Source organism: Palaemon carinicauda, chromosome 11, assembly GCF_036898095.1.
Source record: "Palaemon carinicauda isolate YSFRI2023 chromosome 11, ASM3689809v2, whole genome shotgun sequence".
NCBI classification, from domain to species: Eukaryota; Metazoa; Arthropoda; class Malacostraca; order Decapoda; family Palaemonidae; genus Palaemon; species Palaemon carinicauda.
Window position 1 is genome coordinate 104,616,455 of NC_090735.1, and position 25,052 is coordinate 104,641,506.

Sequence of the window (25,052 nt, forward strand, 5' to 3'; positions counted from 1 at the left end):
AAGAACCTTTGAATAAATTTGCTTCTTTTTAAAAAAATTATTAAAACTATCCAAATGAAAGGACATTTCATTATGGTCATGTCACTACAGAGTGCTGAAATATTTGCCAAAAACCAACAACTCACTGGAAGGGTGGCACCACGTCTTACGTAGAAGAGTCAATGTCCATCACCCTAACTTATCAAAATTAATTCAAAAGCTTAGGATTGAACAATCAAGCACAGAAATTTTAATAGAACAGGCATTATCAGGAGCTGATGTTTCAAAGGAAAACAAAAAATACATTCGTGTTAAGGAAAGACTGAAAAACTTGTACTTAACTATGATGTCAAAGATGGTTTGCAATTTCTAAGAGCCTGTGCACACAATTTTATTAATTAAACTTCTTTTTAATTTTTGAGATGAATATTATCTTTTTATCTTTTAATTTTTTTGCTTTCATTTGGAAGTTTTAATTCTTTTTCTTTTTAATAAATCTTTTGTATGCATATAGTCCTTTTATGTAAGTTTGATTATTTTAATATCATCTGGATACTTTATTTATTTTTTTAAAGAAATCAAATATATGCAAATTTTTTTTTTTTATGTAAGGTTTCATTCTTATTTTAATAAAGTGTGTATGTTTTTTTTAAATGGTTTTTCAATTGTCTTATCGACCAATTGTTTTGTCGGCTAACTGTCTGCAGGCCAATTGTCTTATCAACCAGTTGTCCTGTCGACCAATTGTCTGTCGGCTAACTGTCTGTCCGCAAATTGTCTGTCGGCCAATTGTCTGGCTACCCAAGGAGCATAGGGTCCATGCAAATGATGAAGGACATGCCCTCTATGAAGTGGAGGAAGTGACGAACAGCTAAATACACCACTAGTATTTCATGGTCGAAGGTAGAGTAGCTGAATTCCGGCTTGGAAAGTTACGACTTTTTGTCCTGGAGTCTGATGACAGTTGTTGTATTGAAGAAAACATAGATAGAGCTTCTTTCTTTACTTTTAAGTGCATTGCTTGCTGCACATGCATTACCCATCTACACTTAAGTTTCATGGCAGCTTGAGTTGTTTCAATTTCATACCAAGGGGTTATCCAGTGAAACCTTAGTTTATAAGTTTTTTTTTTTTTTTTTCTGGAGAAGATAGCCACAGCATCACAGAATCCTGTATCATGTTTGTTAACAATTTCCACTAACCCAAGTTGAGCTGCTCTTGTATTTGGAACAAGGGAGCGGGGAGATGATGCATTTGACTCCACCATTCAAACAATAGCTGACTCACTAACCTAACAATTATTGATTCTTGATTACCATAATAGGCGGTATGTCATAGCAATCCATGTTTGCCAACAGTTATACTCATATAAGCAGATGAGTAACTTGGTGGAGTGATGAGAGCTTTGGGTGTGGAGGAAATGCCCCCCTAAATCTCAATGAAGTCACTGGCAGCAGATTGATGGATTGGGTTCAAGACAATGGACAAACTGTCTCTTCAGCTATTACTCCTGATGCCTGGCTGTTGATCTTACTAGAATTAGTATGGACCCTTAGGGGCCACTTGCCTTATTTAGATAGGCACTGCTTATCACAAGGATTTGGCTACCCTTCTGATGTATCTAGCCAATGAATCCTCTAAAGAGTTTGTCAGCTGTGGAAAGAGAAGATGGCAGAATGGTCCCCAGTCCCAGGCATAGTGGGGTGCTAAGAATCTTCCAGTTTATAATTATTGAAGAAAAATTGAAAATAAGTAATTGGAATGTTAGAACTATAAATCAGATTGAGAAGTTACAGCAGGTGGAGAGTGAATTTATGAAATACAGTTTGAATATCTTTGCCCTAAGTGAAACATGTAAGCGTGTAAGGGGATTGGTAAGGAAACTTTAGACCAAGGCAATATATATATCTACTCAGGAAGATCAGATGGAGTTGGAAGAGAAGGGGTAGGAATGATGATGACACCAAGAGCAGAAAAGGCATTAACCGAGTGGAGAGCTGTAAATAGTAGATTTTTACCAGCATAGTTTAAATCAAAGCTTTGCAATATGAGTATTATAGTTTGCTATGCCCCAACAAATGATTCCCCTGAAGAAAGGAAAGATGAATACTATGAAGAACTTCAGAGGGTAATAGATGAGATCCCTGAGAGAGATGTGAAAATTATGATTGCCGACTTCAGTGCCAAAGATAAAAGAAATAATTAAGGGATAAAGAATGTGATGGGTGTCGAGGGTCTTGTAGGAAGTTGCAAATGAAAATGGAGCACATTTCATAAGTTTCTGTTCAGCAAACAATCTTGTCATTGGAGGTACTCTTTTTCAACACAAGAACATCCACAAGTATACATGGACTTCACCATGTGGCAATTACAAAACTCAGATCGATCACATTGCCATTAACAAGAGAGAAGGAGGACTGAGAAATGTAAGAAGCTATAGAGGTGCAGATATTGGTAGTAATCACCAGCTCCTCATTGCCACACTGAAATCAAAACTGAAAGCACCCAACAAAAATATAGATAGAATACCTAGGTTTGATACAAATAAGCTTTTAGAAGAAGAGCACAGAGAAACATTTGCAATTGAATGTAGGAATCGATTTGCAGTATTAAAGATGAAGAACAGACAGTTAATGAAGAATGGTGTGATATTAAGAACATGTATCATTCAGTTGGTGTAGTGAAGTCTTGGGACACAAAGTTACAAGGAGAAAGCCATGGACATCAAATGATACTTGGGATACTAGAAAAGGGAGACAAAGACAGAAATTGATTGTTGAAAATTTTTGAGGAATCATTTGAATATTTAGGAACTAGGATCTCTAATACAAGGTCTTTAGAATTAGAGTTTGGTGAAAGATTGAAAAAGCAAATCAGACAATGGCTAGGTTAAGTAAAATCTGGAAATCATATTGCCTGAAATTACATATAAAAATCAGACTATATATTCATTTAGTAAGATCTGTGTTACTCTATGGACATGAGTCATGGTATGACGATGAAATAATCTAATAGATTTAGTAGATTTGAGAACAAACCCTCGGAAGGATATGGGAGTTAAATGGCAGGGCAGGACTAGAAAGGAAACTATAAGAGGGATTACTTGAGGGCCATATGGGGATGAGATCATGATGAGGGGTAGATGGAGATGGTTTGGGCATTCTATTTGCACTCGCCAAGAGAGATTTGTTCACCAAACATTCAGTTGGGCTCCACAAGGCACTAGAAGAGTTGGAAGACCCAGGCCTACATGGCTGAGGACTATGAAGCGCGAAGTAGGAGATGATGAATGGAGTAGTATTGAATTAAGAGCTCAAGATAGAGACGAGTGGCAAAATCTAACCGATGCCCTTTGTGTCAAAAGGCATAGTAGGAGATGATGGTGATTTCTTTGATGATGCAGAATGTTGTTTATTTCTACTATCAAATATTACTGATATATCTTCTTGCTGGTATTTGATTCTTGTTGATTACATGTGGATTCTTCATTAGAGTTGAAGAGGTTTATGCCTCTCGAGAAGGTCTTCGAGGGGCATTAAAATTACCTAATTGGCCTTTTTCTTTGGTGCTCAAAAGTGTCACCATACCTCAACTTTAACCACTTAAAGAGACATCATTATTGGATATTACACTGAATACAGTACAGTCAGACATTCTAACTTAACAAGTCACTGCCCATTGCCTACGGGCGGGTGACCGAGCGGATGATTAAAACACCACCAAGTACTGCAATAATATTATATTATTTGATTTCTAGCACAGTATAATTTGTCTATAATTAAATATACAATGTACAGTACATGCGTACACATGTACACTACGTACTGGACATGGTAAAGCTTCAATATAGTACGTAGTCGTTGCCTTAACCGAAACTATAATTTTACGGAGTAGTCATCATACACTTATAACAAAACACTTGTTCCTATTAAGTAATACTTTTCTGTATAACACTCTCTGATACTGTAATGTTTGTTACTGTAATATTTATACAGTAATATCACTAGGTAGTAGGTTGGCCAGGGCACCAGCCACCCGTTGAGTTACTACCACTAGAGTTTATATGGCCAGACAGTAATACATTGGATCCCTCTCTCTGGTTACGGTTCATTTTTTCTTTGCCTACACATACACCGAATAGTCTGGCCTATTCTTAACACATTCTCGTCTTTCCTCATACACCTAACAACACTGAGATTACCAAACACTTCTTCAGTCAAGGGGCTAATTACTGTACTGTAATTGTTCAGTGGCTACTTTAATCTTGGTAAGGGTAGAAGAGACTCTTTAGCTATGGTAAGCAGCTCTTCAAGGAAGACACTCCAAAATCAAACCATTGTTCTCTAGTCTTGGGTAGTGCCATAGCCTCTGTACCATGGTCTTCCACTGTCTTGGGTTAGAGTTCTCTTGCTTGACGGTACAATCGGGCACACTGTTCTATCTTATATTTTTATATATATATATATATATATATATATATATATATATATATATATATATATTTATATATATATATATATATATATATATATATATATATATATATATATTTATATATATATATATATATTATTTTTTTTTCTTTCTTTTCCTCTTGTTTTTCGAAATGGTGTGTTGGGCAGGTTTAATTGAAAGGGCATGGGTGTCGGGTATTTTATTAAGAGGTTGTCTTTTCCTTATCTGTTTCTTTTACTTTTCAAAACCATCCTTTACTATCCTCCCTTCAGTTGAAGTGGCTATCCTGAAGGGTATTTAGCCTTGCATGGTTTATTGGCTCCTCCTTGTTGACCAGTTTTTCCGACTTTTTCTATAGTCTATGGGTTTGATTAATCACTTTATTTATATTTCTATACATATTGTTCTTGTTATCATTCTCGTCAATTTGGTTTTTAAGTATGATGTATCTTTATTATCACCATTAATTCTTATGCTCTCTGGAGACATTGAGCAAAATCCGGCTCCAGTTCGTCCTAGATTTCGTCAATGTCTTCTACTGTATTGTAATATTCGTGGTCTTCATGCAAATATTCAAGACCTTACAGTTGCGTCCAGACAGTATGATATTCTTTTGTGCTCAGAAACTTTGGTTTCTAGTATGAGGCACTCATCTGAGCTCTTTATACCTGGTTTTAAGAAGCCAATTATGTTGAAACGCGATGCCATCCCTAGGGCCAGGGGAATGGCGGTGTATATTAGGACTGAGTACCCTGCTTCTCATAAGTCCTGCTTTGAATGTGGATGCCATGAGATTCAGGTAATAAAAGTTTGTGACAGGCATAACAACTTCTATTTGTGCTCGATCTACTGGAATCCTGACATGGATGATTCTATCTTTGATTGTCTTCTTACCATTATGGCTAAGATACAAGATGGTAGAAAGGCCTCTTTTGTCTTTGTTGGTGATTTCAATGCTCGCCATAGGGAGTGGTTAAATTCTGTTTCTCCTACCGATTGCCATGGCTTAAGAGCTTTAGACTTTTCCTCTGAATCAGGCTGTGAGCAAATCATAAGTGAAGCTACTCACAGGTCTGGTAATTGCTTAGACCTCGTATACACTGACTCCTCTGGCATTATAACAAGTAAGGCTGGTTCTCCAGTTGGGACATCTGATCATCCCTTGATTTCATTAGTAGTGAAGACTGAGCAGCCTGTCCCTGATGTATCTTACTCAAGTAAGATTTATATGAAATCTCAAGCAGACTGGGATGGGATTTTGCATGATCTTTTGTTCTTGAATTGGTCGCAATTGTACAGTGGTGTTGATCCTGTAGTCCCTTTGAATGAGAATCTAGGCAGCATAATTGGTAGGCGTATCCCTTCTCGTGTACTAAGGTACCGAGTGAAGGACAAACCATGGTTCAATGACGATTGAAGACATGCCCTATCATCTTTGGAAGGGTAATAGATCAGATTTGACCTGGAATAACTATAGTCAGCTTAGAGCTTTTGCTCAGCGAGTTTATGCTTTAACTGAGAAAGAATACAATTTAACCATAAAAGAAACCCTTTCTGGTACAACCCAAGAGCATAAGTGGTGGACTACCCTTAAATCTGCACTCTTTGGTGTAATGCAACAATTCCTCCTTTACTTAAACCAGATGGCTCTGTCGCTCACTGTCCAAATGAAAAGGCAAGCCTTTTGGCATATGTGTTTGACAGCAAGCAGAGTAATGAGAATCTCGAACTTCGTCATTCCTGTTTTCCTGAGGCTAAACTAACTAGTTTAGCTTTTTGATCTCGTGAAATTAAAGCTCTCTTGATGGACCTTGATGCTTATGGAGGTGTAGATCCAAATGGTATTTTCCTTGGTTTTTTTTATAAAGACTGCAGATTTCTTAGCTCCAAAGTTATCTGTTATTTTGTGCAAGTTAGCAAGAAGAGGAGCTTTTAGCACTTGTTGGAGAATTGGTAATGTTACTCCACTATGTAAATGTGTTTATGGTAGCTCAAGTCCAACGGATTACTGCCCAATTTCTATAGCTCCCATATTATCTAAGGTTTTTGAACCTCTTTTGGCAAAACATCTTAATAGGTTTGCTGAAGGTAATTGTCTGTTCCCTAGTTTGCAATTTGCTTTTTGTAAAGGCCTTGGACCATGTGATGGCCTTCTTACAATCTCCAATGATGTACGGAAATCCCTTGATTGTGGTCAGAAAGTTCGTGTGATTGGCCTTGATTTTAGTGCTGCCTTTGACCGTGTTAATCATGAGGCCCTTGTTTTCAAACTCAAACAGTTGGGAGTGGGTGGGTCATTTCTTAGCATCATTATTGAATTTTTAAGTAATAGATCGCAAGGAGTTGTTGTTGATGGACACCATAGTGAGTATAGGAATTTGACATCTGGTGTTCCTTAGGGTAGTGTTCTTTGCCCATTACTTTTCATACTATATACGCATGACGTGGTTTGGTCTGGAAAACAAGCTTGTTGCATATGCAGATGATGCTACTCTCTTTGCATCAATTCCATCTCCTGAATGTAGATCTGGGGTTGCTGAATCCTTTAATAGAGATCTAGCTCAAATTAGTACATGGTGCAAATTATGGGGTATGAAATTGAATCCTAACAAAACTCAATGTATGATCGTAAGTAGGTTAAGGACCGTGGCTCCTCAACATCTGGATCTCAGCATTGATAATGTTTCTTTAACTCTGTATGACTCTTTTAAAATTTTAGGTGTGATTCTCAACAGCAAATTTCCATCCATATACCAAAGCACTTCCCCCAATTTTGGGGGGTAGCCGACATCAACAAAGAAACAAAACAAAAAGGGGACTACTCTCTACGTTCCTCCAGCCTAACCAGGGACTCAGCCGAGTTCAGCTGATACTGCTAGGGTGCCACAGCCCAACCTCCCACAATTCCACCACAGATGAAGCTTCATAATGCTGAATCCCCTACTGCTGCTACCTCTGCGGTCATCTAAGGCACCGGAGGAAGCAGCAGGGCCTACCGGAACTGCGTCACAATCGCTCGCCATTCATTCCTATTTCTAGCACGCTCTCTTGCCTCTCTCACATCTATCGTCCTATCACCCAGAGCTTTCTTCACACCATCCATCCACCCAAACCTTGGCCTTCCTCTTGTACTTCTCCCATCAACTCTTGCATTCATCACCTTCTTTAGCAGACAGCCATTTTCCATTCTCTCAACATGGCCAAACCACCTCAACACATTCATATCCACTCTAGCCGCTAACTCATTTCTTACACCCGTTCTCACCCTCACCACTTCGTTCCTAACCCTATCTACTCGAGATACACCAGCCATACTCCTTAGACACTTCATCTCAAACACATTCAATTTCTGTCTCTCCATCACTTTCATTCCCCACAACTCCGATCCATACATCACAGTTGGTACAATAACTTTCTCATATAGAACTCTCTTTACATTCATGCCCAACCCTCTATTTTTTACTACTCCCTTAACTGCCCCCAACACTTTGCATCCTTCATTCACTCTCTGACGTACATCTGCTTCCACTCCACCATTTGCTGCAACAACAGACCCCAAGTACTTAAACTGATCCACCTCCTCAAGTAACTCTCCATTCAACATGACATTCAACCTTGCACCACCTTCCCTTCTCGTACATCTCATAACCTTACTCTTACCCACATTAACTCTCAACTTCCTTCTCTCACACACCCTTCCAAATTCTGTCACTAGTCGGTCAAGCTTCTCTTCTGTGTCTGCTACCAGTACAGTATCATCCGCAAACAACAACTGATTTACCTCCCATTCATGATCATTTTCGTCTACCAGTTTTAATCCTCGTCCAAGCACTCGAGCATTCACCTCTCTCACCACTCCATCAACATACAAGTTAAACAACCACGGCGACATCACACATCCCTGTCTCAGCCCCACTCTCACCGGAAACCAATCGCTCACTTCATTTCCTATTCTAACACATGCTTTACTACCTTTGTAGAAACTTTTCACTGCTTGCAACAACCTTCCACCAACTCCATATAACCTCATCACATTCCACATTGCTTCCCTATCAACTCTATCATATGCTTTCTCCAAATCCATAAACGCAACATACACCTCCTTACCTTTTGCTAAATATATCTCGCATATCTGCCTAACTGTAAAAATCTGATTCATACAACCCCTACCTCTTCTAAAACCACCCTGTACTTCCAAGATTGCATTCTCTGTTTTATCCTTAATCCTATTAATCATTACTCTACCATACACTTTTCCAACTACACTCAACAAACTAATACCTCTTGAATTACAACACTCATGCACATCTCCCTTACCCTTATATAGTGGTACAATACACGCACAAACCCAATCTACTGGTACCATTGACAACACAAAACACATATTAAACAATCTCACCAACCATTCAAGTACAGTCACACCTCCTTCCTTCAACATCTCAGCTTTCACACCATCCATAGCAGATGCTTTTCCTACTTTCGTTTCATCTAGTGCTCTCCTCACTTCCTCTATTGTAATCTCTCTCTCATTCTCATCTCCCATCAGCAAATTTACTTTTGAGAAACATATTAGGTCTGTGTCTTCTTCCTTTGCACAAAAAATCGGCTTATTGAGAAAGTCTTTCAAGATTTTTGGTGATCAATCTATTCTGAAGAGGTGTTTTAATTCTTTCATTTTGCCTTGTTTCGAGTATTGTTCACCTGTCTGGTCTTCAGCTGCTGATTCTCATCTTAATTTGTTGGACAGGAACTTACGGTTTATTAAATTTCTTGTTCCTGTCTAAATATTAACCTTTGGCAATGTCATTCAATTAGTTCATTATGCATGTTGCATAAGATGCTTGCACAACCGTAATGAGCAACACAATTTTCGGTTGGTTGAATCAGGAATGGAGTGTCTTGGATATGTAAAGATCCTTGGTGTTAGATGGTTATAAGTTTTGGGTCTGTATGAGGAAATTAATATTGTTTTCATAAAATTATACATATTTTATTTTTGTATAAAATGCATGGGTAAATTTTGTGTGAATTCAGTAACTAAAGGATTTAATTTCTTTTTCAGGATGAAATTGTACATAAAGAAGTTTGGGAGTTGCAGGTTAAGTATGCATCTTACAGTGACTTATGAAACTGTGAACAGTTTGTGAAACTTTTACTAGACACATAAAGATTCGGTGACAATGAGGTTTGGCAGGTCAGAGATTTTTTTTTTTACTTTTTAAACTTAACACTAAAAGCTCACCATTGCTTTGCGCTAAAGATGATAATTTGTAGCAAAATTAGCCTTAACAGTGCATTATACAGTCCTTACTTAGTTGCGATATAGCCTCTGTGATTTTATAGTGATATTTGGGATTTGTTTCAGTAATTTTGGGTAATCCAATTACAGAACAGTAGTGTGCTGTAATTTTATAATTGTGATGTTGTATATATAAATCAGGGACATTTTGGAAACATACAGTATTTTAATGACATGTTATTCAGTTTTATGACTACCATGATTATTTAGTATCACCTTTTTGGGGTTATTGTTTTAAATACCATATAGGGTTTTAATTCATAAGCTTTTTTCTACATTGATAAAGACATCTGAATTTTCCTTAGGAAAAGTTAACAAGTTTTACCCTAATACAGTACTTTGGTGAAGCGTAATGTTAGTGTTCATCATTTAATTGATAGTTTAGTTAGAAAATAAATTAGACTTGACTGTAAACATTATGGGAAATGAACTGCTCTGTAGAATTGCAAGAGGGGTAGTAGAGGTGTGGACAATTAATAGAGGTTTTGCATGTCACAAATGATTGAAAAGTATTTACTTTGTATGTAGAAATTGGTTGTGAGGTTCATGAAAGAAGGCAGGTTATTAGGGTTTTAGGCATGGAAGCATCATTATTCAATAGATTAGTAAAAAGTTTGAAATGGAAAGTACATTGAAAATACTGTAATACCAAAAACCACTAAAGTAAAGTAGTTTTTTTATAGAATGTCAGTATTTGGGTAATGAAATATTCACTAATATTGTAATGTGAAAATATGAAAATGAGAGTGTTCTGTTGTGACTTTTAGCATTAGTTCAAAGGTGATCAGGTAACACTGTAGTCATACTTATTTCTGTGATTTTTTCAGAAAGTAAAGGAGAAATTTTGTATAATTTTTTATTAAACTTTATTTTATTCAAATAATCTCTTTTAGAATCCTTTATTTCCTGATATTACATTATATTCTTCCCTAGTTACTTTAGATTATAGAAAAAAGTACTCAAAAAGTACAACAGTTACAATACTCACTGCTTTACAAGCCTCACTTTAAGTATGCTCATCTACTATTTAGTGTTATTTTATTGTTTAGTAGTTATTTTTTTCTATATATTTCTTGAAATTAGGATATGTTGGTCTTCAAAACTGGCTTGCTTTCTAATGTGAGTTTGCTAGTTCCAAAGCTGTTAGCCATAAGATATTAGTCATTGTACAAAAGAACTTTGTCATGCCATTTTTTACCCAAGCGAAGAAAGGAATGTTGTCAAGACTAGTGTGAAAATGAAAGATCTATCATTGAAATTTGAATTTGAGTCTTTTAGAAGTGGAAGGGATTTATAGAATTTTTATGTATGTACAGTATTTTAGAGACATGTTTCAGTGCAGAAGTGTTTTCTAGGGTCAACTAAAGATTTTATAACTGACGAGGTATGGAGTCAAGTCTGTTGGAAAATGGAAGATATGCAAGAGTCCAGTCATCTTCTCTAAGAAAAGAAGAATCAACAGTGGGAAAATTAGTATTAAATATGGAAACTATGTGAGTAGGTCAGTTGGCCTTGAGAAAGAATTGCTTGAATTTATATATACCTTCTGGAGACCAAAATCTCAAATGAAAATGTTCACTGATGTCAACATGTATTTTTCATTTGCTGTAGATTACAATGGTGATTTTCATTAATAAGTTGAGCAAATCAGATTGACTTAAATATAGTTACAAGTTGTGAATAGTAACTTGAGGTTTTGGATCCATTGGTGATATAAAGTGAATTAATATTTTACTGAAATTTTCCTATAATAACTATTCTGCATATGTAAAGCTTCATCAATTTTCAATCTATATTTCCCAGGATGACATTTGCCCATGGCAGTCTTTGACAAACAGTGATATTACTGTAGCAACAGAGAAAATGTTCCGTACCTGGATTGTTAAGTGTTGCATTAGGAAGAATGTAGATAAGTGATGTTTTATGATTTGATGTTTCTTGATCTATATTTTAATTTTCCGTAGTGTAAAGTCTACAGTGAACCCTCGTTTATCGCGGTAGATAGGTTCCAGTCGCGGCCGCGATAGGTGAAAATCCTCGAAGTAGTGACACCATATTTACCTATTTATTCAACATGTATATTCAGACTTTTAACACCTTCCCTTGTACGTAGTACTGTTAACAAACTACCCTTTAATGTACAGAACACTTAATGCATGTACTACAGTACCCTAAACTAAAACAGGCACAAATATTAAAGGTGATTTTATATCATGCATTTCCTAAACATGCTAAAAAGCACAATAAAAAATGGCAACCAATGTTTTGTTTACATTTATCTCTGATCATAATGTAGAAACAAACTGGTGGTAGAGCTTTGCTTATTACCCAGACATATTTCCCATACTTTTCCCTTAGAACTACATCACATCTTCCTACTTTAGATATATAGATATATAGATATATATATATATATATATATATATATATATATATATATATATATATGTGTGTGTGTGTGTGTGTGTATATATATATATATATATATATATATATATATTTATATGTATAGGCCTACACATATACATACCTACATATATACATAAATACATGCATATATATATGTATATATATATATATATATATATATATATATATATATATATATATATATATATATATATATATATATTACTGTATATATATGGGTTATGGAAAAAATCCGCGAAGTGGTGAATCCGCGATGGTCGAACCGCGAAGTAGCGAGGGTTCACTGTATATTGTTTGTAGGACTGTTTACTGTATTTATTTGTCTTTCCTAGTTGTTATAGCCTTTTGAAAACGTCCCTACCTGGCAATATGTTGGAAAGGAGTTTAAGCCCTGCTCAACCTCAATAATTTCTGGTAGTGTCTGCAAACTCACCATCTTTGTGACTTATGAATGGGAGAGGGGTTTTAGCAGAGCCTATGGATCTACCTGCTCAGCCATTAGCAGCCATTTCCTAGCCCTCCCTGGTCTTAGCTTAATGGGGAGGGGCTTGGGTGCTGATTATATATACAGTATATATGGTTAGTCTCTAGAGCAGGCATGGGTAAACTGCAGAACACAATGTGTTGTTGTGCTTCCCCTGAGACTTTCTAGGTTACTGAAACTGTATTTATACTGGTAATCATTATTATCATTATGAAATAATGAAAGGTGTCCGTTTTATGTAAAATTTCATAGTAAGACAGATAAATTAAGGAAAATTTGCAAAATAAATCATTATTTATTGGGCAAGTAATATCCATCACTCTTGAATATAGTAAAATGGGGCCTCCAGTTGAACAGTTGCCTATGTGTGCTCTATGGAATTGTCCTGTCCCTTGCCTCTCCCATACATGAGTGACCTTTAAACCTTTAAGTATAAACTCTAAATTTTTCATATGAAGTAATTTCATCTAGAAGAGGATAAGAATCATTATCATCAGTAATTTAATTTAACTTAGAAGGACAATTTGTTTTCTCTCTCTTCATTTTTAAGGATTTTCATCATAATTCTCATTTTTTGTATATCATCATGAGTATCCTTTTCCAAGATTTTCTAAACCTTTCTGGAGGTCTTTCTCCATCTACTAAACTAAGGTCTTTACTTATACAGAAGATTGGTTCCAGAATCCCTTCTCGTATCTCTGAGTTATTATTATTACAGTTTTATGATTATTATTACTAGCTGAACTCAGGACGGATACTGTTTATGAGATCAGCATTGTCCCTCGTTGATGTCGCTCACTATCACGCAGTTTACTGTAATATTACTACATTTAACATAATATTTAAGAAGGCTACATGATAGCTGTGTCTTTTCAATTGTAGATATTACCATGGAATTTGGCAGGAACAGAGAAACTATGTTTCCCATCAATCCCTGAAATTTCATTTGGAAATATGAATTATTCTAGGAACAAATTACTCCACCGCTAAAAATAACCTTTCAACCCATACCAAAATAAATGTTTGCTGTGGCTTTTCTGTGGCAGATAACAAAAAGAAAATGTGTATGGTTAAAGTAAATATCCATCCCATAAATCCTGAAAATTCAATTTAGATATGTGAGATATTCTACGAGTAATTTATGGCGCCAAAAAATGGCCTCCTTGGATATAGAAAAAATGGCTATTGTAACTTTATTATGGCACGTATAATTATGAAAATTGGTATGAATGTATGTCACATAATACCCATCAAACCCTGTGAAAATCATTTGGATATCTGTGAAACTCTAGGAGTAGTTTGTGGCTCCTCACTGATTTTTTTTAGCTAAGAATCATCACTTACGAACAAAAGTGACAACCAGGACCTGCTTATGACAGGTATGAACATGAAAATTGGCAGAAACTAAGCTTAAATGTATTTGAAAAATCCTTTGAAATTTCATTTGAATACTTTTATTCTTATAGGAGTTATTGAGCCTGCCACCGAAGATATCAGCTGAATTATTCTAGGAACAATCTACTGTACTCCACCTCCAAAAATAACCGTTCAACCCATACTGAAATAAACGTTTGCTGTGGCTTTTCTTTGGCAGATATCAACATGAAAATTGATATGTACAAAGTAAGTATCCATCCCATAAATCCCTGAGAATTTCATTTAGGTATGTGGAAGTATTCTAAGAGTAATTTATGGTGCTGCCAAAAATCGGCCTCCCACGGATGTCGAAAAAGGGCTGCTGTGACTTCTCTATGGCAAGTATCAATACAAAAATTGACATGAATGTAGTTCACGTAACAACGATCAAACCCTGTGAAAATCATTTGGATATCTGTAAAACTCTAGGGAGTAGGTTGCGGCTCCTCACAGATTTTTTAACTAAAAGTCGTCACTTAAGAACAAAAGTGACAGCCAGGGCATGCTTATAGCAGGTCTGAACATGAAAATTGGCAGAAACAAAGCTTATATTTATCTAAATAATCCCCTAAAATTTCTTTTGAATATATATATTTGTATAGGAGTTATTGACTCCGCCGCCGAAAATATTAGCTGCTCCCCCCACCCCAGCCCCACTTTCGCTCCGAAATCTATAGTTAGGGAATGACTGTACTGTGGGTTGGGTGGGATATCTTCAAAAAACTTTGGGCATTTCATATAAGGTCACTCACTTCGTTCGCGACAACTAGTTAAGCTACAAACCTAGTTGGAAAACTAGCATGCTATAAGCCAGAGGTCTCCAACAGGGAAAAATAGCCAAGTGAGGAAAAGGAATAAGGAAATAAATCAACTGCATGAGAAGTAATGATTAACATAAGTTACGTTAAGATCAGTAACAATGTTAAAATTGATCTGTCATATAAACTATGATGAGAGACCTATGTCAGCCAGTTCATCATAAAAACATTTGCTGCTAGTTTGAACTTCAGAAATTCAACTAATTCAACTGGAAGATTAAGAAGATCATTTCACAATGTGGATTACAAACTTCTAGAATATTGTATAGTATTGACCCTTATGATGGAGAAGGCATGACTGATAGAATTAATTGCATGCCTAGTATTACATACAGGTTGGTACAGTCTGGGGAGATCTAAATGTAAAAGAAAGTCAGAATCATGAAAAATCGTTTGTAACATGCATAAAGAGCTAACTAAAAGACAGTACCAAAGATTAATGTCTAGAAAATAAATAAGAAGTTTAATAGACCGCAAGTTCTTGTCCAACAAATTAAGGTGAGAGTCAGCAGCTGAAGACCAAATAGAAGAACAATACTTTAAATAGGGTAGAATGGAAGAATTAAAACACTTCAGAATAGATTGATCACCAAAAATGTTAAAAACTTTATTAATAAGTATATTTTTTGTGCAATTGAAAAAGAAACAGATGTCTCTCAAATATAAATTTGCAATCAAGAATCGCACCTAAAATTTTAAAGGAGTCATATAGAATTAAAGATACGCTATCATTGGAGAGATCTGGATGTCAAGGAGCCACTGTCCTCAACCTACTTATAATTATACTTTGAATTTTTCTAGGGGTCAACGTCATGCCCTATAATTTGCACTATAGATTCACATCCTGTTAGTAAAATAGTGTATATATCCTCTTGTATATTATAAATAATGGAAATATAGTTTTTTTTATCACTCTAAAGGAAAACTAATGAGGACTTTGGTGTAGAGTACATAAAATTTCTTGTGAATGTTAGCTTTGGAGACTCGGTGTATGAGAAACATTTATTGTTCCCACACTAAATGCAAACCCTACAATATTTATAGGGATTATCTTTCGGCGAAGCTGGAAGACTAGCCATAAAGACTTTTATGAAAGGTTGCAACTACGAAACACACTAGTTAGTGGGGGTTGGGTAGTGAGTGGTAGTGGGAGTTGCCAGCTATCCCATTCACTCACACCAGTGTGTCAAAGCAACTCTCTCTTTTGGTTTTGCCAAGAACAGACGTCTCCACTCTCTACCTTGCAATACAGACTTGGCCAGCGTACTAATTTCTTAACTTTTTCCCTTTTCAGGTGTGCATGTTTCTTCCTCCTGCCATTCATAATGTAGACCTTCCCAGGGCCTGAAGGATGCTCTTGCAGTACCTTCATGTCCTCTCCTTCGGGGTCTTTTTCTTTTTTAATGTGATTTTTTTTCACTTATGATTAAGACAGAAAAGCAGATGAAGCTAACAAAACCATGAATTCAAGGAGTGACTGTGGTGTAAGAATTGCTCACGGAATTATTAATGAAATATCTAAAGGGGCGCAGAAGAAACATATACCCATCAAAAAGAGGGATGGATCTGTTATAACAACAGAAGAGGAAGAAAGGCAATGTTGGATGGAACACTTTAGTGAGGTCATGAATAGGAGATATGAAGGGAATAATTTGATTGATATACCCGTTGCTGATGATGACCTTGATGTGCCCAGGAATGAATTCACTGTTTTTGAAGTCGAAGCTATCATTAAAAAAACCCAGGAGATGGAAAGCCCCTAGTTAGGATGGAATAACTGCTGAGATGATGGCTGAAAATGAAGTAACCCCCAGAGTACTTACAAGATTATTTCGTAGAATGTGGCATGAAGAAGCAAAACCTGATTATTACAGGTATTATTGTTATTATTATTACTTGCTAAGCTACAACCCTAGTGGGAAAAGCAGGATGCTATAGGCCCAGGGGCCCCAACAAGGAAAATAGCCCAGTGAAGAAAGGAAGCAAGGAAAAATAAAACATTTTAAGAACAGTAACATTAAACTAAATATTTCATATATAAACTATTAAAAACTATAACAAAAGAGGGAGGGAGATTCAAAAGAATAGTGTGCCCGAGCATACCCTCAAGTAAGAGACCTCTTAACTCAAGACAGTGGAAGACCATGGTACAGAGGCTATAGCACTACCCAAGACTAGCGAACAATGATTTGATTTTGGAGTGTCCTTTTCTTAGAAGAGCTGCTTTCTGTAGCTAAAGATTCTCTTCTACCCTTACCAAGATGAAAGTAGCTACTGAACAATTACAGTGCAGTAGTTAACCCCTTAGGTGAAACAGAATTGATTTGTAATCTCAGTGTTGTTAGGTGTATGAGGACAAGGAGAATCTGTAAGGAATAGGCTAGACTATTCGGTGTATATGTAGGCAAAGAGAAAATGAACCATTACCAGAGAGTAGGATCCAAAGTAGTACTGTTTGGCCAGTCAAACCCCATAACTCTCTGAATGGGAATTAGGAGGGTTGGTGAAAATGGCTAAAAAAGGAGACATGACTGATTGCAATAATTACAGAAGCATCACACTTACGTCAGTTGTCATGAAAATACATAGTATGCTTATTCTAAACAGACTAGAGAGAAAAATTGATGAAAAGCTAAGATATGAACAAGCAAGATGTAGAAAAGGCAGAAGTTGAACTGACCAAATTTTCATTTTTAGAGGTACAGCAATGCATAGAATATAGAAATGCACTTTTGATTGCATTTGTGGACTAGGAAAAAGCCTTTGTTAGTGTGCACCAGCCAATTTTATGGAGATTAGTGCATTAATATGGAATTCTTCTTAAATATGTAAATTTGATTAAGTATGTTCATGAGCATGGCAAGTGCAAAGGTAATGTTACTAGAGTCCTATCAAATGAATTTTCTGTGAACAGCGAATTACTCAAAGGGAATGTTTTTTCACTTATGTTGTTTATCCTCCTCATGGATTTTGTAATGCGTAGAACAGTTGGAGATGGTGGAGAAAGGTGGGACTGAATTGGTAATAGGAAATTAACTGATCTAGAATATACTGATGATGCTGTCCTTATTATCAAAACACCACAGGATTTGCAATGCCTGCTTACCAGAATGCATGAAATATCACAGGAGGTTGGGCTCAAGATAAATACTCTTAAAGAAAGACAGATGATGAGAACTGAATTTGCTATGGAAGATGAAATGTCATTGGAAAGAGAAAGGATTAATGAGGTAGAATCATTTGAATATTATGGAACTATGGTCTCTAGTACAGGGTCTTTAGAATTGGAGTTTAATAGAAGATTGGAAAAAAAGCAAATCAGATAATGGCTGGGTTAGGTAAAATTTGGAAATCAAATCGCCTGAAATTACATATAAAAATCAGGCTATATATCAGTTTAGGGAGATCGGTGGGTGTTACTGTATGGACATGAGTCGTGGTATGACAATGAAACAATCTCCAACCGATTTAGTAGATTTGAGAACGAAGCCTTCAGAAGGATATTGGGAGTTAAATGGTAGGAGAAGATTAGAAATGAAACTATAAGAGAGATTACCCGCATGCCATATGTGGATGAGACCATACCAAACATTTAACGGGGCTCCACAAAGTACTAGAAGAGTTGGAAGACCCAGGCCTACATGGCTGAGGACTATGAAGCCTCAAATCGGAGATGATGAATGGAGAAGTATTGAATTAAAATGGAGAAGTATTGAATTAAAAGTTCAAGATAGAGACAACAGGCGAAATCTAATTGAGGCCCTTTACGTCAATAGGCGTAGGAGGAGATGATGATGATCTTTATATGGGTTGTATGAGTAAAGGGGTGTCTACACGACTTTTACGGCTCTAAGTTATTTGAAATTAAAGCGTGTAAGTAGTATGAGAAAAATTCAAAACCAAACAGCAAGGAAATTCAATTTAATTCTAAGAGAATAACTTCTGTTTAATTCATAGAGAATAACTTCTGTAACATAGCCTTCCAAAACCTAAAGGTGAAATGCAAGTGAATCCTTGATTAGCTGACAAGTTAGATAGATATCATATAGTGAATACACACATCAATGTCCAACCCTTGGGAGTTGGAGTTTTAGCTGCAACCTGCAGAATTGGTGTTGAATGACGTTTCATTCCCTATGTTGACTTGCAAGTACCTGAGATCACATCCATTTGAACCCATATGATTCTAATCCGCATTTTGATGTTGCATAACAATAGATTTTACAATAGGCATTTAGGAAGGTATGAGAGCTTGACCGAATTAAATTAATTAGAATGCAATCTTCAATTCCCGTCTAAAGGGGTCGGCTGGTAAGCCAATGTACAGGGGTATAATGAAAAAAATAAAAAATCCTGAAAAAATTCAAGGAGCTTTGTATGGTACTGGAGAATGCTTATATAAAATATTTTTCAAAATTCCTCTTTCTTTCATCGTTATAGGGCAATTAGTAAGAGGAACTCAGTAAGGCAAAAACGTTGATCAGTGCAAGAAAATTCTGTATTTCTTCCTGTTATCGTAAATTTTGATAATTATTACATTTTAATATAAAAAAAATGTGAGCAATGGCATCTGTAGACATTCCTTGAGTGACAACTTGTTACACAAGATAGCCTTGAAAGCCTTCAGTGCTAGCAAAACCCTCGGAGAGAATAGACGTTTGCGTTTGCCTCTGACCTTCCCTGGCTTTTATGTCTTTTTTCGGTTTTAGCAAGAATTTCATCATGTCAAAGAGGGAAAAACAATCAAAACATCCCGTTAACATACAGAAAAAGAAAATTCACTCTAATATTCACATAATATTGGTGATATTAGTGAAGTTAGTGAAGGAGTGAGAGGGAAACTAGTAAAAGGCAGGAGAGGACCTCAAGCCTAAAGAAGCAAGATATTGGGCAAAGGATCTTCATTTATGATTAGGTTATGATAAACATCATAGTTTGGATTTATTAATACCCAAAAATAAATATATAGAGATTATCGAAACAATAATTCCATCTATTCGTGCAACAGCAATTCCTGCCCCAAATCCAATTTATTTTGTTCATGATAAAAGCCCCATCCATACAAGTAACTTGGTCAGGGGATGATTTCAAGAGCATCCTGAGATTATTGTCATAGACTGACCTAGCAAAGGCTGCGACATCAATGTAATCGAAAACGTGTGGGCAATGATGGTCAGGACATGGACTTTACAGGATGAGCGAACCCAAGAAACAATAATTAATCATGATTTAATAATAATGTCAGTAAAAATACAAAACATTTGAGTTTGTCCATTGACTTACATTTGCATTTGTCTCTTTTTCTTTGTTTTGGCAAGAATTTCATCATGCCAAAGAGGTAAGGACAATGAAAACATCTCTCTAACATACACAAGAAGGAAATTTGGTGTAATATTGGCATAATATTGGTAATATCAGCGGGATTAGAGGAGAGAGAGCGAAAGAGGATAGGAAATGTCAGGGGGTCCTGGAGCATAAAGAAACCAGATATATGTACAGTATTTGGTAAAAGGATCTTCATTTTTCATTGAATTATGGTAAACATCATACTTTTGGTTTATTGATACCTAAACAGGAATATGAAATTCATAATAATTGGGATTTATGAATATTGTCTTTGTAAAAATACAAAGAAAAACTGAAGAGCTATATCTCAAAACTATACTTGACTTTCAAATTCTATCTTCTTTAGTTTTAAAGATATATCTTTAAAATTTGGTATATAACTTAGAAATACATTATCGAACAAAGAAATTATACCCATTTTACAATTTTTGTTTAATTTTTCTCATTTTTACCTTGGGTTAATCTTTCTACTGTAATGAAAAAATTCATATGTAGCAAAAATATGACTTAGGAAAAATCTCATCATTTGGTTGGAGGTCTACATCAGGTCTATGTATGGTAGTAATCACAGGTTTTCATATTAAGTATGTGGTTTTTAGATGTCAGAAGTCACCTTATTAAGTGGTATGAGTGTCGAAGTCTTGTCCGTAAAAAACAACATTGGCTAGCCACCCCCCTTTAATGCCTTTAGAGGTACCAGCCAGTGAAACTCATGGAAGTGAATTTATTTTCATAATATAAGATTTGTAACATTATTAGAAGATGTAGCATCCAGACATGAATGATTGTTTTAATTGTGTTCCAAAACCTGATGGTGTATTAGAAATATTGACTGTATACTTATCCAAATGAATTTGACTTTTGTATGCCTGTTCTTATACTTTTTATGGGTTTGTCCCATTCAGATTGATTTTTATATTTGGTGGTCTTTTTAAAGTTGGATTATATACACAGGTTAAACTTATGAAGAGGAACTGTATGTTCTGTGTAGTTGATTTGTTTTTTTACAGTAATGCTGTAATTAATTTTCCTTTTTTGGTTGTCCATTATGGTTGTTTTAAAATGAGAGTGTTTTTGGGGTAATCTACTAATGTACAGTATTTACATTCTCACAAACCCATTGGTATGTGTAAAGACATGTAAACCTAAGTTTTCAAAGAGGTTTAACTATACTTATGTATATTTTACTTGATAGAATTATTAAGCATTCTCTTATCTTCTACTGAGAAAAGAAATTCTTCAGTGTGCATGTTACTTGTCATCAGATATTCCTTGGTGGCATGCTATAACTATGTATGTAATTATTCTTTGTCCTGTAGTTTCTGTCTCTTGACCTTTATCCACCTTTTATGTACTGTAATGTTCAATAAGCCTGAGGTTGTGCGCTCATAATAAGATACGAATTTATATCATAATCATAAGTTCTATTGTTGAAATAGCATTTACTGTACATATTTTGTAAATCTGATCACTCAATGTATGTTCTTAATGTCCCTTTGTCCTTTTAATTCTAGACATATCTTAAACTATACTTGGATTAGATATCTTCCAAATCTCTTGAAATTAATTGGAATGGATGTAAATTATAAACTTAGCCTACACATACATTGACATAAATGTTCATTTACTTATGGATTGCCCTTGATATCCAGTTAGTACTTTCAATATAAAATTATGTTTGTTCCTATACATATACAAATTTTTCATCCTTTAAGATAAGGAATGTCTTTGGAATGATGATTGAAATCGGTTGAGAGGTAGGTAACAACAGGAGGGTGAGCAGTAGCCTCATCCATTTGCCTGTTAAATACTCTTCTTTCATGTTTTCGACCGGAACGAGTACGGACGTATTGTTAGGTACTATTTAAGGCTGATTAATGGGTACTATTTAAGACTGTTAAACTTTTTTTTCCATACTTTTTAGGTTTTAGTGATGATATTGACTTTGTGTATAATAATGGAATGAAACAGGGTAGCAAGTGTATGTTGGTCAATGCTCTGGTTTATGATAAACAGGTGATAGATCCAGTCACTACTTAAAGACATAATTGTTTACAATTATCCACTTTTTTATAGTGTGTAAATTGTAGCCTCCTGCAGTTGGCTGTTTGAATTAAGGAGTGAGAAGACTAAGTCTTCCCCTGTATTATTCTTAAGTCTATGAATTGCTGGAGAGAATGTTTAGTACTTTGTACCACCTCATCGAGTTTGCCCCTGGCTTAGTCCTGGGGATTGTGCTTCAGGAGTAAGGAGAACTCGGATCTACATTGTAGTTTTTGTAGGGTTGGGGAGTGCGAGATGATCCCTACACTCCGTGTCGGAAGCTCTGGCATGCAGACTGCCGACGATAAGTGACCCAAGGAAGGCTAGTCCCGATCAGGACCATCTATGACCCCTTACTCTTGAAGGGATTCTGTGCATGCGCAACCCTTTAGAGGCCCACATCCTTGTCAGGTCAGGAAAGTTGGAAGTTGATGTCACCCAAGGAGAGGGATGTCTCTCATGTCTTGATTTCTTGATTATTCTCATAGAACACAGGGCCTATTCCTGAGTAGTGATTGTCCTTCGGTATAAGTACTTGGTAAGGTCCAGCTCCTACCCCCATATCTCACAGGCTGATGGTGTTCTTGAACACAGCTCAACACTGGCAGTGCCTCTTGGCCACCTTCCTTATCAGAGAAGCTTGTTCCACATGGGTACCCCCACCAGAGAACCCTTTGTTAATATGAAGGATCACTGGTTAGTGTTCAGAGGTCCCTCAATTCATCCTGTTCCAGTGAGACAGGAAACACAGGCCTGGGCTACCTGGTTGCCTACGGTGTGTGGTCAGTGAACTTCTGCACTTCAACATCCTGGAATTGCAAACAGTGTTTTAAGTGAATGCATTCAAAGAACATCATAGGATGTACTCGGTAGTGTTGTTGCAACAACACTACTTTAGTAGCCCATATCAACAAGCAAGGGGACAAGGTCTTGTTTCCTTCCCCTTTTGCAAGTTGATAAAATAGATGCACATCTGGGTGGTATACTAAACGGATTTTGAAGTGAAGCGAAAAAGCTATTTTTGGGTGAGATGGCCATGTCGTCCGGATGGAAGGTTCCTATTGGTAGCTTTCTAAGGGATATTTTGCTACATTGATATTCCCAGAGAATTGACCTTTAGGTCTCCAGAATTCTAACTCCTGGCACGAATATCCTTAAGATTTCTCTTAAGGATATCGCATAAAATCAGGGAACGTATATCTTGATACGACACATAGCAATCTTCACCCCAAATAGCGTTTTTGCTTCGCGGGGGAAAGTGGCTAAACTGAAGGGGAGCCGTTATCAAGGTTACCCTTCCTACCATACTATTATATGGCTCCAAGATGGCGCTCATTCCTTGTAGCATTAAGCATGGTGCTACAGATATAGTAGTTTCGGGAGGGATCTTGCCTTAGCCTTTTTCTTATACGGAAAAAGGAGGGCGGGTCCATCAGGACGACATGGCCATCTCACCCAAAAATAGATTTTTTGCTTCGCTTCAAAATGCGTTTTTTGGGCTCAAGCCATGTCGTCCTGATGGAAGTGTACCAGAGAATTACTTGAAAGTACTGTATCTGTGGATTTTCATAAGTGCCTTAACCTTGGGATAATTTTTTCTATGGTCATCCGGACCATTGAGACATATGACGTCTCAAGGTTTGCATATATTGTATGAACAAACATAAGTATCAACTAGATATACAAAAGTCTCACAGTTTGTATATGTTGTCGGAACAACTAAGCATCAACTATATCCATTGTTTGTAAGCATACAATAATATGAGGTTTACTTAGGTAAATAAGTAAGAGAACTCTGGCTATATTTATTGAGCTAATTGCAGGGCAAAATAAGATGCAATTACACTCTAATAGACATTTATTTTGAATAAATGACCAAATGGAATAACAAGTGTAACATGTTAAGGGAATTATACATACAACGTATACAGAAAAGGTTTTTCTACCTGAAAGGGAAGAAATGATTAGTGCCACTTTGAAATTTGAAAATTTTTATAAAATTTTCTAATCTTTCTGTAAAAGTTGTATACTATCAACACTGTGTACTATGTACACATGGCACAAATGTTATCTGTATAATTCCACACCTGAGATTTTGAACAGTCTTAGTGTCATCATGGTGACACTCATTTAAAAAGTATTGCACAGGAAGTGTCAACACCTTTTCACCCTAATTGATAGTCCCAATCAATTCACTGTTCATCGCAGCACTAGACGACAGGTTTGAATACATTACCTGCCGCCACCACGTAATGCTTCAGTTCGTGCACTTGCTTTTCATAGTGTTTGTAGAACACTTTGGATGACTTCCATCCAGTATATGAGCGAAGACGCCCAAAGTCCATATACTGAAAAAAGTTCAGTGATGAAGCAATTTTTCTTGGATCATGACCTGCGGGTGTACTGTCAAGATCCGCTCTGCGAATGAAGTAGGTGAGCTTCGCTCTCAGTTGTCTTAGGGATAGATTTGATCCTGAGGTTTCGCCTTGGAAGAGCTATCCCTCCTTGAAGTCTGAAGTTCTTCAAAGATAGACCTTAAGACACTCTACTGGGCATAGAGGCATCTTCCTTCAATGGGCAGATTCTCCAAGGACCCCACCTCTTGGTGGGCAGCTCGTTCTTGGCAAGAAAGGCAGGATCAGGAAAAAGGTCTTCATTTCTGGATAAGGCCACTATTTCACTAACTCTAGCCCATGAGGCTATTGCGAACAGAAAGAGGACTTTCTATGTTAGATCCTTTAGAGTACAATCCTCATTGTCCAGGTTTGAAGCATAGTGCAAG

The 25,052-nt window shown here is 36.3% G+C and overlaps 1 protein-coding gene across 6 annotated transcripts in view; it reads left to right on the plus strand.

Moving 5' to 3' along the window:
* LOC137650113 (regulator of microtubule dynamics protein 1-like) overlaps nt 1-25,052 on the plus strand; it is a 314,670-nt gene that overhangs the window by 253,215 nt on the left and 36,403 nt on the right. For 2 of the 6 annotated variants that reach the window (XR_011045913.1, XR_011045914.1), the window contains exon 10: nt 9,497-9,628. Coding sequence is in view for 2 of the 6 variants with exons in the window: in XM_068383241.1 (XP_068239342.1) it covers nt 9,497-9,562 (66 nt within the window). In the remaining 4 variants the exon portion in view is untranslated. Of the gene's footprint in view, nt 1-9,496; nt 10,600-11,088; nt 11,697-14,113; nt 14,271-25,052 lie in introns of those variants that run through there. The other 4 variants (XR_011045912.1, XR_011045915.1, XM_068383241.1 and 1 more) reach the window with 4 other exon arrangements.